At 37.9% G+C, this 14,515-nt stretch overlaps 1 protein-coding gene across 23 annotated transcripts in view; it reads left to right on the top strand.

Annotated features, from left to right (window-relative positions):
• Positions 1–14,515, top strand: part of LOC139116979 (transcription factor 12-like) — a 146,672-nt gene that overhangs the window by 30,477 nt on the left and 101,680 nt on the right. For 2 of the 23 annotated variants that reach the window (XM_070679747.1, XM_070679760.1), the window contains exon 1: positions 8,749–8,904. The exons of 19 other annotated variants lie outside the window; for them this stretch is intronic. In XM_070679747.1, the coding sequence (XP_070535848.1) occupies positions 8,844–8,904 (61 nt within the window). In that variant the 5' untranslated portion in view covers positions 8,749–8,843. Of the gene's footprint in view, positions 1–8,741; positions 8,905–14,515 lie in introns of those variants that run through there. 2 more of the 23 variants (XM_070679745.1, XM_070679757.1) reach the window with 2 other exon arrangements.

The following is a 14,515-nucleotide window of genomic DNA, read 5'->3' as shown; positions in this document are numbered from 1 at the left end:
GACAACTACAGCCCAGCCACGGATGAACTTGACCACAATATCAAAGTATCTGTATAATCACAAAGAGAAAAGCCCAAGTAATTATTTGGCGTGCAACTTCTGATTTCAGACCCAGTTTAAAAACAATTCTCTCTCACACAGGATATAATCGAGCGCAGGTGTCTATAGGGGGGAATGAAAACTGACGAAAACATAATCAACCATATTACTTGCAATCAAGGACTTGCCTTAATCACATGATCTGTTTGGTTTGAGCAGGCCAATCAAATGGATTATGGTTAGTCACATGATCTGCAGAAAAATTCAAGATACTCCAAACAGTAGTCAAGTTGCCACAAGAGAGACCACTATGCCTTCGGGGCTAAGTAGTACTGGGCGTGCTCTAGCCCCATAAAGAGGTTAGCAAAGTCAATTTAGGTGGTTAAATTTGAGAAATTCTCTTCAATTTGAAAGCTGTATGGAAGGTTAATGTCAGAGCATTTTAGCTTATCATAAATCATTGCCCGGAAAGTCTAGGCCAGGCAATGGCTCTCTGTAGACCCATTCCAAAGAGATTGGTGCCACTCTTCATTTGATAACTACCGCAGATGTGAAGACATTGAAAATTTATGCCAAGCAAAGTTCAGTACTGTTTTCCTGGGATCAAGTATCTGGTTTATGTATTGTGTTTGTGTGTGTGTGTGTGTGTATCTGTGTATATACAAAAATGTATTCATGTATGTGTGTGTGTGTGTGTGTGTGTGTGTGTGTCTATTTTGTGAACACATACATAAAACATACACATGTATTTATATATGTGCATTAATACACTCATGAGCATAGATTAAATGATACACAAATGATACAGAGATATGTAATTGAGTATATGATATTCCGAATTACGACTTCTTAATTTGCTATCGTATACAGTACAAACGTCAACTGATTGTTTCAAGGAAAGGCTGTCCTGTGCTCTGTACTTGTCCAAGCAGTTTTATTATCTGAGCCAAATTATTTATGTCATTTGTCCCGTCCTGTGGCAGTTGACATCTTCTGTAACCGCCGAGTTTAAGTGCTCTAGGCTTGACTGATTTTTCCAAAACATGACATTGAACATGGCTTTCATGTGGGACCCCAATTTGGGCTATCTGATAACAATAGAAATGGGAAATGACTTGTAAATTTGTTAGCACCAGGAATACTCCATTTGAAAATATAGATAATGCTAGGTTGTTCACTCTGTTTATGTTATGTACAGTGGTTTTGAAATTTGTTCCAAATTGATAAAAAAAAACCCAGGAAAATCTTTCAAAGAATAATGTAATAGAAATTCACAAAGATATACTTACGTGGTACAGTACGGTATGTGTTTCGATGAAATTTGCGTCACATTCAGTATCTGTGAAATATGTATTACTTTTCTCTAAACATTTTACTTAAATGCTTATGTGGTAATTTCTGAATAATTTCAATATTTAAAAAAAAGTCAAACAGCAGTACTACAGTTCCAAAGTCCACAGATTATTTCTTTTGATAAGAAATATACTAGGGAGTGAAATCTAGGTTTCCCAGTTGCAGAATTTTGACTTGAATGGCCCGTCTGTGCATGTAGAAAAGATAGAACACATCAAAACATGATACTGGTGATATTAAACCACATAGTACAGAGGCCAAAAACTAACTTTTGATATTAATCTTATTTTTGAAGCTGTTGTTTCCACTCATGAAAGCATTTGAAATCTTTTTGAGTCCTTGATTCATGTGCATTAACACATCAGACGCTGGAGAGCTGCTAAGATGTTGTGAAGACAGTGTATTTTGAAGACTTAAGTCACACTTCAGGTGTATCTGTGAACACTTCATCCCCAACATGTTTGCTATTTAGTGGTGAATGCTGGGATATGATTTTAAAAAATTGGCATACCAAATACGTGTTTTTTGAGGAAATGATTGCATATGCAATATCTATCCCAAAGTAAAGACTTTTCATTTTCAATCTTTATATTTGATAATTTTAGGAACAAAAGAGAAGGAATGTGATGTAGATGGGGAAAAAGATTCCTGAAATGTTGAAATTTGATATAATTTTCCGCTGATTTGAGAAATATATTGAAGCACTTGTCTGTTAGGGATGGTGTCGTGTATTCATTATTGAATGGTTATTTAGCCGTCTTCAGCTTCCATGCATCGCCTCCGTCTCTCTCCAATGACTTCTCATTGTGAATCCTCAATTGCTGCTGAGCTGTTGGCCCCGTTTTTTTTTTGCAATTCAATGGCCAGCTTTGAAGGGATTTTCTTAAGTGAATGCATAGTCCCAGCGTACAACTTGGACGTAGCGTGCATGAAAAGAGCTGTGAGCAAGGGGAAAACATTAGAATTACCATCGAGATAACAGACAAGCATCACTTCGGTAATAGGTCAGCTGGGAGCCGGGATTTTCTTGATTTGGGAAAATAAAGGAGGGAGAAAACGTTGACAGGGGAAATTAAGTGGATGTCTCTAGATGGTCTCTTGATGGCCATATTTTACCGAGAATAGTGTGTTTCCGTTAAAGGCGCACAGAATGGACGCACCCACAATGGATTTCGATTCTTTCAATCGCAGGTTGCCATCATCCCCAAGAGATGGAGATTGTGTCTATATGATAGTGAAAGACACAGACTTTTGCTCCGATCTTTTGCACAAACGTCGATTATTGGAGTTTTATTTTCCACTCGGCAAATGTTTAATCTGAAAGTTTTTCAAAAAAAAGATCTGTTGTAGAAAAAAATATTATTTAAAGCAGGAAAAAAATGTTTGGTAAGGTTAAATAGATAAATCCACCAACTAGCGAGGTTGAAGATAAATCTAATGATAAATAAAGTATGATATGTGAATTTATAATTGTGGCATTTTGGAGGAATTTCAAAATTGGAATGTCTCCAGGTTGTAGAACGCTCGCACTGAGAACAGTTTTTTCGCACAAGGAACTATAACCTGACTCGTCATTACATCGATGATAGGTTAGACCAGATAAAGCAGATAAGTTATCGTAGATATTGTAAATTAGATCTAAACAGTTGAGTTAAATTGTCTGAAATCATCTGTTTGTGGATTAAATGTGTGATAATAGTAGCATTAGTTCATTTCTGTTACATTCTGTTTGTGTTGAAACAGCACCTTATAAAATGGAATTTGATGAATTTGAGAATACACCGATATTTTTCTGACTCTGTTTTGAAATCGGTACATAGTGTGAAAGATTTTATGATGGAGTATTTTATTCAATTTATGACTGTATAGTTGCAAAAATTACACCAAAACACATTTTTATTGACACTTTACTCCGAAAAAAGCAGACACTGGTTCAAGTCTTTTGTGGAGGGAATCACCATTGTGTATTGTTAGCCAAGCATATGTGTGCATTGTTTGTCCTCATAAAAATTACCTTTACGTTAGCAAACTTGTAGCATATCGAGGTAAATATTAGTTGACTAATCACAGCTCTGGTGTGTGCAGCTCCAAAGTTTGAATTGTTTGTACATCAGAAATTCCGTTTCAAATCACTCTGCAAATGCATTGATTTCTCTCTAGCTCTTCAAGCCCGTTTTGTCGATTGTGGTTTTCGTCCACTTGAGTTTGGTCGAAGTGGGGAGTGGAGAAATAGTAAAAAAGCCCAGCATTTTTTCAACAGTATGCTATCATCGTTCTGGTTTGTCAGCTTAATGCATTTGATGCATTAAGGAGGCATTTTCTCATCATTGGGAATTTTTTTCCCCGCTATTTGGCAGGGAAAAATTTACCACTGACTGACAGGCCTTCCAGACCCCATTGAGAGGTTCCATGTACTTAATAAGAATTATTGATTTTTGGTGGCATTTAAATTGAGGCAAATATTACCATTGAAAGCAGTTCCGGAAATATCATCACTGAAAACAAAACTAGAGTGGGCCAGACAAAGCGGTTGCGATTAGTTTTGTTCTTGCGCTAATGCATTCTCTCTGCCATTCATCATTGCAGCGTAATGTGCATGCAAGCTTGAGGTTTTTCCCCAACAATCGTTACCCCATTTCACTGGAAGATTTTTTTTTTTGTATGTGTGTGTCATTGCAAAGCCAGTGGGAAGCTGATTTCGCTGAAGGGGAGTTTGGCATCAAGGATGTTATTATTGACTGAGAGTTTACCGCTGTGTGCCATGGTGATTTCTCTTTTCATATTCTGAGAGGATGGCAGCAGTTTAAACTGGTGAATGGAGTGCATAAACAAAATCTACGGTACGATTGGATTAATTCTTGCTCACTCTGCTGTGGTTGGCTATGAATATGAGTTTTGATACCTGGTTGTTTTGCTGGGAAGTTGTTGCTCAAGAATGGTCCCTGACTGACAGGACAGTTGGAGATTTGATGAAGCATGTTTTGTGGTACTAGCTGACACCTTGCATTTTTCATCACATGAAATGGTCTTGGGTTATGGTCCCATGATGCTCTTGTATACATATTTATGAGGTGGACCAAGGATGACATTACAGCTCGCATAAATTAAATATGGCCTCATTGCAACTTTATCTGGCTAGTGATGATTGACTATTTAATACAGCAAGGCAGGATCTTCAAGGGAGGAGTTGAAAGCCAGTTTTCACAGCCTGTTTTGCAGCCCCCGCTGAAAGTCTCCCCAGTTCTTGCCAGCGATCATGTCCATGTCATTGTGCTGTTCGGGGCAACATGTGCATGTGTGTTTAGTGCATTGTTGACAAGGAGTTTGTGTACAGCATTGGAAAAGCTCCCTGAATACAGAGGAATGGTCTTATTGGTTCGGGTGATGATATCAACAAATGAACAATGTGATAAAACCTGCCGAGGCCAACAGATTGTTAGAATTTTCAGAGCCCTCTAAGACTTTCACAATGTGCGAAAAAAAATTTGTTCAGAAAGAAGAGAATCTGTTATCTCGTTGAACAAGACTCCAATGAAAAGAATTTAATGTTTCCGCTTTTTCCTCAAGTTTGACCTGTACTTACTTGTCAAAAGTGTTTTTTTAAGGTTACTAAATGCTTTGATAATTTCAAAGTTTGGTTTCTTTTGTCCGTGGATTGCTAGCTGCCGTACCAGACATATGCACATGGTAGTTTAATAGTAAACCATTAAAACGGACAAGCACATTTTTGTAATTTTCATTGTTTGGGGGAGAAAAAAAGGTGTGTGTAATTTCCTGACATCAAATAAAATAAAATTGCTCGTATTTTGAAACATAAAATTTTCAAAATAGGTGGACTCTCAAAACAGGTTAAGTGCTGTGGCGTAATGGCAAGACTGAATTTGAGCGAACAAAGACATAGTTGTCTGGTTCATGTTGCTGATGTCAGGCCACAAATATTTCAAAAAAATGTGCGATAAAAATACAACTTTATGACTGTTCATTCAGAAAGTGGCAAAACGATCCAAAATTTAAACTCAATATATGAAATTTAGAAAAATTCAAATTACAGAGAAATGAATGCGAAAAAATATAAAAAGTTGATGTATCCTCCAAATTTAAAAGAGAAAACAAAAAAATTCAGTTTTTTCTTGTTAAAATTATGTGAAATTTTTTATGCCGTAACTGTGTGTTCAAGACAAAATGTAATTACTGCTGTGTTAGCGGTTGGAAATGTGTTCAGTATTGTGTGGAAAACCTCAATTCTCTTGTGGGAGCCGTGATCTGCCAATTATTCATATTTTTATGACTCGTAATTTAATTAGAAAGCAGGCAAGATGAGTTAATGTTTCATAAATGCTGCTAATCATTTCAATTCTCAATTCACCCAAGACCAAGGGTCGGACAATCCATTTTCATTAAATTGAACTTGAATGAAGTATTTTATGTCATGTCTGATCTACTGACAGAAATTGCAGTGAAACTGCACGGTAGACTTGGGACAGACAATAAGAATACCATAGTTTAGTATCCCTGTTCACTTCTGTAAAACATTTCTTCTCAAAGATATTTTTATGTCAAATTAGACTACAACAATGAAATGTTTTTGTCAAGAATATCATGTATACTGTTATCAAGATTTAAAATTTTTCTGAACTTAACAAAAATTAAATACTGAATTTAATGGAATTGGTATGGTGATTCCAATCAGTACAAGTATCTGAAGGCATCGGACCAAATAAAAAAGTCATTTAATTTTGACTGAATACTGAATGCTGTACATGCAACACTACATGTAAATGTAGGGACGTTTCAATCTGCAATTATTATATAGTGACAGCGCTTTTGTGTGTACGTGATGGTATAATTTTACCTCAAAACTATCAAATTTAGAATTTTAAGTCATACAGTTCAGAAGACTGAGAGATTGAATTCATACCGCAATATCCAAGTCTGTCATATACTTTATGATCACATCATGTTTGAATATTCTGTGGGAAATATGATATTTCTCTGAGAGATAGGGTTAGGGATTTTGACAGAACTAGACCCACTGCTCAATGTAAACTAATTACAAACTTTGAAGTGATCAAGGAGTCTTTGCGAAGTTTTTGCTGTTTTGAAATTTTACGGGCAGAAAAATTGTGAAGGTTTGTCATTGAGTAGTCACATAGGCTGTTTTGAATATTTTGAGAGGAAAGGACAAATCTGTTTGTCATTGTGCACATCGTCTATCACAAATGCAAAGAGGCATGTTGCGCTGAAGTGATAACCCTGATTTGATGAAGTAGTGTTGAGAAGACGTCACGATCCATGCTCACTTCAGCAGTCAGTATGGAAAAGAGAATAGGTGTAATACTTGAAGTGTGGTGTAGGAGGTGTTGTTAACAAGAAATTGGGTTAACCATGATGGGCAAGGACCCCTTGCCCAGAGAAGGGTGTGAAGTAGGGTTGCAGAGAGGTTTCAGAAAGTTTTCCCCAAGTGCGTGATAATATCCTTGATGGGAAAATGATAAGTGATCAACTTCACGAAGAGCATTTGCAATTCTGCTTGACATGATATCGTGATGGTGTCAGTTAAGTCGGCCATCTCAACAGTCTGTGAGTCGATCTGTCAGGTTTGTGCACGGTGATTGACATTTGTAAGTTGATACTGCCAGTTGCAGTGTGAAATTGTTTTCTGTGTTTCGGAAAAGATTTTCAAGCAAAGATACCATGTAGCACACTGCCACTGATATGTCGAAGTCTAATTTAGTGGATGATAGTGTGGCAGAGCCTGATTGTTTTGATAAAATGTGATAGTATCGTTCTTGCATGCATGTATTTTGTTTTTACTTGCTATCAGTGTTGTTCTGTTGTTGTAATCCTCTCTCCCAAATGTCAGAAATCAGTTTCCTCATGTATGTTAAGTTGAAAAACCAAAAGGCAATTTGCTGAGACAGTTAAAAAACAAGAACAAAGAAGTGACTCTGACAAATATTTTCAGAAGTTGGAATGAGCGGTTACACTGTCCTGGGTAGACCTTGTCCTGATGTGTGATGACAAAATGGCAGTTGCAATATTTGGGGCTTCGATGACCAAAGAAAAATGACAACACCAGCTGAAGCGTTTTTTCTCGAATGCACGCAGTGTCGACAAGAGTTGACTAATTCACAACCTTCCGCAAGTAATTAGCACCTTTTCAGTGCTATCTGCAGGGCTCTGCCATCAGCCATAGGCAGCTAATTTACATAACAGAGGGTTGTCCGAGATCTCCCACCGATACACAGTATCTCGCCTTTCAAGAAATCTCCATCCTGGATCGGCTCATTGCTGTATTTAATGCTCAAGCATTTCAAATGTTAGGTTGAATGAAATATATCTCTTCCACAATTTAGATCTCAAAAATTCCAAGCGAGATTCTCCCTGGTGAGATTTTTGGACACGATGATGTCAGTAGATTATTTCTTGGCGACATCAGTTCTGGCTGGACTCTTGTGACCTGAGGCCAGTACAACAGCATCATCACTTTCATTAATGTCTGAATACAAGACCGTTTATTAGGCCTTGAATCGTAATTATATCGAAAACTTTCATGTTTTCTAATGTTTTCCACTCTAAATGATGTCAATTAATCTGTACTCTGGCATTTGCGCTGTCGACCCTGGTTTAGGATGGAAATAGAATCTGCAAGAAAGCATTGCCTCAGGCAACTCCTTGATTTGATACAAACAAGATATGGTTTGAGTTTCAGAGTATTTGGTGTAAAAAATAAAGCCATTTGAACATTACAATTTATTTATTCTTCACTATTTCAGACTATTTATACCATGTTTAGAAAAAGATGTTGAATAAAAGACATATCAGAGAAAGAGAGTTTCTTATGTTATCTAATTGAGAGATGATATTTTACAGTTGAAATGAGACAGAAAGTTCCAGTCGTTAAATTATTTTAGCTGTTGCACAGCCTCTGAAATCTTCTCTCTTCCATCAAAAAGAACCATGTAAATTTTAAAGGTGGCGTTCAGCTACAAGCAGGACATTACGCCTTGTTAAGTAACTTCATCGTTTTCAAGAGTGTGTCTGACTTCACATTGCTTGGTTTTTCAACGGCGGGTTAAAAGTGAACACGTTCAGTTGCTAGGGCAGGATTAAAAGTGGACTTGTGAATCTGACAGCCAGGATCGTTAAATTTCTCGGCCGCCTTCCAAGATAGATTTCTGGTGACCCTTTCCTCTTGAACAGAAAGATTGTGTGAAATGTATCCATGCAGTCGCAGGTTTCTATTGTAAAGGGTGATTTATGTGTCTAAATACTTGGGTTTCTAGTACGCTATCAAGTGGCAAGTCTAAAAGGAAGCCATAGAGCAAATTGTTTGCAACTTAGGGAGTCAGTTGGGGACTAAGTGGTCAGTTGTTTCATTCATATTTGGCGTAGATAATGGGAAGGCTAAAATTGAGATCTTTTTAACTTTGGAAATCACTCCACATGCCATGTGTAAATTAGTTCACCAAGCAGCCATGAGGTCCGGATATCCAGCTTACTACTATAGAGGTAGGAGAACGTCTTTCTTTCTGCTAGTCTTTGCTTGCAAGTTAGCGGACTGACTTCTGTAAGTTTACCCCAGAAGAGATTGTGTGCTTGTTGTTTGCAAATCTGGTTGTTTTGATTCCAGATTGTCCACAACAGGTGTTCGCTGGTTTTGGGAGAATCGCTCCGGTCTCAAACTCTCCGAGTAGCTATTTGTAATGTCCATAGGTTTGACTCTGTCACACTGTGGGTGTTTTGGACGTTAGGTTTTTTGTAATGTCAAAAGACTGGCACGATCTGACTTTGGGAATGGGTGCAAACTCTGAGACTTGTGACATAAGTACACTGTCAACAATGGTCTCACTGAACATTACACTTACAGTGTGAAGACTGCTATTGAGTGGACGGGGCTTTTAACTCCCTTTCCCAGCAGAAATCCTTTCAGACAATTCACACCAATCCCGATAGAATAAAAAAAGTCAATTGTCTCAATTCTTCTCACAAGAAAAAAACAATTGTAGAGTTTCCATTTAACATAGGATGCTCCTCAAAAAAATTGTGAAACTTTTTAAGTGTTAGATTGAAATACAAAATGCCTCGTATTTGGCTGTTCATCTCCAAAAATTCTTGGTGTCACACTTCGTGCAGACTATCGCACAACTGCACTTATTGGGAGTGAGATATTTACTTACAGGCTATCTTTTGGTTTCTACTCTCTTGTCTGTTGGCCATATGCAGGCCGAGTTACGAATACGCACATCTTTATTTGAAACCTAATATCTGGAATTTCAGAGCTCTCATTTAAATTAAAAAGCCGTACCTGGTAACAGTGGTGTATTTCCACAATGTGCATATCTGAACTGTCAGGCACCGCTTTTTTTAGAGCTTTTATTTTTACCGGCCTAATCCTCTGTTCTTACCCGACGTGTCAGATCAAAGTAAAATGTTTTAAATTTGCCCAATCTTGACTCTTGGCCTGCATGGGAAACGGTTAATGTTTGATGTATTTTTCCGGTGACAAAGAAAAGGATTAGGCTTCTTTCTGTGTGAAGGGGGAAATGATTTAAGTGTTGAGTTCCAATAGGACTGTTTAAGACGTGAATCCTTTTTATTTTTAGCGTGCTCAGAATCATGATAGTGTCAGTTATTTTGTATTGGCCTTTTATGAGAGAGAGAGAGAGAGAGAGAGAGAGAGAGAGAGAGAGAGAGGAGAGAGAGAGAGAGAGCGAGAGCGGGGAGAGTGGAGAGGGTAGTCAGATTGTATGATTTTTGTCAACAAGAATGGCCCTTTGTCTTTGTAACTATGGGTGCTGTCTGCATCTGTAATCTTGAAGAGATACCTAGTGCAAGAACTTTACACCTTTGAGTGTGTTTATGAAGATAAGGATCAGTTATAGGAACCCTAACAATGGCCGTGCAAACAGTCTTCAGTGGAAGTTGTGAGACCGACAGGAGATAGCAAACTATTTATTGAACAAACTATGACTTTCCGTTACATCAGTGTGCAGATTTAATGCAGAAAATAGTTTAGATAATTTCTGTTGTCATAGAAATGAACTGTTATGGGCAAGTTTTGTAGCCTACAGTGGTGCCGGGCAGATTTACCTCTGCAGCGGTAAATTTCTTATGCTATGGGCACTTTATTTGTAGGGCTGGTTGTGCTAATTTGTGAAACTATTATGATAATATTTGATGTCGGGTGAATGAGTTGAAAAAAACAACAAACGACACATTTTGAGCAGTGTGGGAATTTTTACGTGGGTTGCATTTGTTCCCATCAGTAGTGGGAAGGCTTGTTTCATTAGTCTTTACACAAAACAGGTTGTCCTATTCAATCTTACAGCTGGAAAGGTGTGCTCAATATGACTGAAAAATTTTTATTACAGCAAGGGGAAAAGGCACTTTTATTCCTCACCCAGTTATTGTTGGGTGTAGATATGATTCCATTTTAATGAGCTCCAGGCTTAGCAATTTTCGAAGCATCCACTGGAGAAAAAAGGTCAAAAAAAGGAGCTGGATTATTTAATTTGAATCTTTCTTTGTAGTAGCAGCAAGGAAAAGGAATGCTGAGAGCAAATAAAGCTTTTGGTTTCAAAGTGACAACATAGGATGTGGAATTTGTTCGTAATGTAGCTGTGTTCAGTTCAAGTGTGTATTTTGAATTGAGTTGTATCACCCGCCTGCCTACAAAACTCCTGAAATAGCACTTTGATGTTGTTCGTATTTGATCTATACAGAGGCTGGCAAAACGTTTGCCTTGTCAGCAGCCCAGAAATCTTGCAAATCTATGTAAAGTATTTAAAGTATCGGGGAGGGAGAAAAACACAGCCCAAACTTCAGACCAAAATATTTATAAGAACTCCATGGGAACAAGTGGATCCATTGGGGAAAAGAGTGCAAGTTGTGGCACTGGTGTTTGGTAATGACAGGTCCTTGCTCTGCCCGTGGTTGTTGTGTGCTGGCCGAGGTTTTATCTCAGTTGTTTGATGGATGTTTGAAGTACAGGCATCAAGATGCGGCAAATCGGACCATCTATAGATCCTTATGACGACTGATAATGAACATAGACATGTTGTTCACCGCAAGATGTGCATTTTCTTTCCCTTGTAATACAGATGTATCTTTATATTTGGTCAAATCTCTGTTTTAGAAAAGAGATCACAAACTTACAGTTTGGGAAGATGTGTACATTGTAGGCAATTACAAAAAAAAATTGGCAAAATTTTTTTTAAGTGAATGTTTTATGTCCTAGTGTTTGTGTGTAAGTATAATTTATTTCACTATTTTCTTTTTTGAAATATAAAATCAAGAGTTTGCCCTGCTTTGGTGGAGTCTTAGTCCAAAAAAAAAAAATCAAATTGAATACCTGTAGAAAAAGGACACAGGCTAGCAAGATGCTAAGAAAGTGACAATCGAGGGGAACACTTTTATCTTTGTTCGACAGTCGTAAATCAGCTAGTACCTTTTACAATTGCAATCCAGTGACTTGAAACAAGTGAGATAGTTGCCCAATAGAGTAGCCAATAGGAGAGATATTATATTGAGTAGTTGAACGGCTCAATTGTTGTGACGTTTGTTTGCGGCCGATAACCCGGCTTTTGAAATGTTGCCGGAGAGCATGACACTGTCGGAGCAGACTCGGATTGATTGGTTCTCATGGCAGGTCATAATGCTTCCAGCTAAGTGTTAGATGAAAAAGAGTTGTGGGACTGTCGTGAGATATGAAGTCCCAGTTCAGGGGAGAGAACATCATTGTCAGTTAAATTACTTTTTTCCCCCTTGCATTGTGATTTCCCCCCTGATTTCCCCCTGTCATTACACTTGTTTTGAGAAAAACATTACAGCAAGGCTTTATTAGCTGTAACTTTTGATGTATTTTGCATTATTCTCATTGTGCTAGTAGTTTTATTTCTTTTCCTAAAATTATTTGATATGCCTAGTTTTCAACGAGTACACACAGCCTGTATGCGTGAGAAATGAACTTTAGTCCGAACTAGAATTCATTTGTCAACAATGACATTGTGTATTGTACGAATTGCGTTGTGTTGGGAAGATAAATGGAAATGCTGTGAAGCAGTTCAAGAAAATGAGTTGATATTGTGGAACAAAAATAATGAAAGTATAGCTGAGAGTTTGACCTGTTGTCCCCTCAGTGCTGAAAGTCAGGTATAAAACCCGCTAAACAGCCTCAAGTATCATTTTTAGTCTCAAGCGTCAGAAAATTCAGATTTGTTATGAGTTGTTAAACCATGATAAGCAGTATTAGCTGGTACAAAGTGACGCCCCGTCTCCTGAATGCAACATTAGAACGACACTTGATTTCAATTCAGCCCAGTTTACCCTACACAATGTTCCATACAGACACACTGGACAAAAAAAAAGACAAAGTCTGCCTTTTCTTGCATTTATCACTTCTATACCCGTTTGTGACATACTGATCTTTGTTATCCCCTTTGCCGTGCCCTCTGTGGCATTGTGAGACCCAAGGTGCCCGACTGCTTGATTGTTACTTGATTGATCTCCTATTGATTGGCTAATTTGTTCCACACTTGGGCCATCGTCAAAAATTCAGAGCACCAAAAGCTCATGGGTCAGCCATAACTCAGAGTTGCTGTGTAATTAATTTCAAAACCAACAGTACATAATTATACCTGTAATTTCACGGATGGACGGTGCACAGGTACACAACAGTGATGATAATTCCACGCCATCACACCTTATATCCGCACAAATCGAGCGGAGAAACTGCCTCGTGCACGGCTTTGTCGACCGCTTGGAGTTTGTAATCGAGAGGAGATTGCTGCAATTGTTCTTGTCTGACCCAGTTGTACGGGACAGTTTCTAATGACCGGGCACTTCCGCAGAGAGGTTGCCAGGCCAATGTGTTGAATCCCGTACGTTGACAGCGCGGCAGACTGTTAACCAGTTCAAGTTTCATGCAGATACATTTTTTGCAGATAACAGGATCGATAAGATGAATGTGGGCAGGCTTTTGACTCCATTAAAACCCTGAAAGGGTTACTGTGACGGCCATGTATTTTATGTCGGGTGAAAAACATGAAGTAATACATCATGAGCTGACTACAGTGTTACAGCTCCATTACGTCAAAACAATCTATGAATTTCAGTAGTCAGTTAAATGAAATACATGTATCTGCCACAGGGAGCATACTAAATTATTTTATTTTATGGTATGAACATGGTTAGTTTTCTTCTTTTGTTGACAAAACAGTTTCCATCTTTACAAATTGCCCTTGCTCGCTCGAAAATCAAAAAGAGAGTTTAATTATTAACACCAAGGTTGAGTCTATTTGGACAGCTTGAATGTAGAGATGAAACATTCTTTGATAACTAGCCAGAGTTTAGCTTTTTTGAGTGGAAAAGTTTACTGGGGGAAAAGGGAAATATATAAATCAAGTTATTTTGTCCATTTAAATTTTATGAAATGCACAGTTTTGATGAGCAAGTCTAAAACTTATCAGCTTGGAAGGACAAAGTGTAGGGTTGTATAACTAACTGTTCGATGTCATATTTTGAGTGGCTGCGCTTTCTTATCCAAATTTGGGGAAATTTTCAGCATTCAGATTTTTACCTTTATCATTTTTTTAAAATCAGGGTATATCTTAAATCTTAGCATTAATCTGAATGCAAATCAGATATTTTTTTTTTTTGTAAATGTGTTTCGTGAGGTAGAGAGAAGGATGATGTGAGTCGGGTACCCCTGCTCATTTATCCGTCTTATCTCTTTCTTCTTATCAGCTGTCATTTCCGTGAAAATCTAGTTCTTGGGATGAGTAGCGAAAACGATGAAGTGATAATGAGTAGACAGTAATACAGATAACAAAAGAAGAGAAAGAAAGAAGCTATTGCCAAGGAGGAATCCCCTCTGATGAAGTTCCAAATGAACACCTGTCATGTTCAAAGACAGCTTCTTTATATTTTCGCCTTTTTTTCCCGTTCTTCAATAAGCTGCAGTACGGCTGGGGTTTGTCGTGCTTGTGATCTTCTTCCAGTCTCAAGTGCTATGTCAGAGTTTCCTTCAATTCTGAAGAACACAGAGGAGGGAACTTCCGTCCTTGCCGCAGAAGTTGATTGGTCCTTTGTTGTCGTCCACTGAAAAGTTTGCTGTTCAGTC

This window comes from Ptychodera flava, chromosome 18 (assembly GCF_041260155.1).
Source record: "Ptychodera flava strain L36383 chromosome 18, AS_Pfla_20210202, whole genome shotgun sequence".
Taxonomy (NCBI): Eukaryota; Metazoa; Hemichordata; class Enteropneusta; family Ptychoderidae; genus Ptychodera; species Ptychodera flava.
This window is presented reverse-complemented; position numbering and strand designations above follow the sequence as displayed.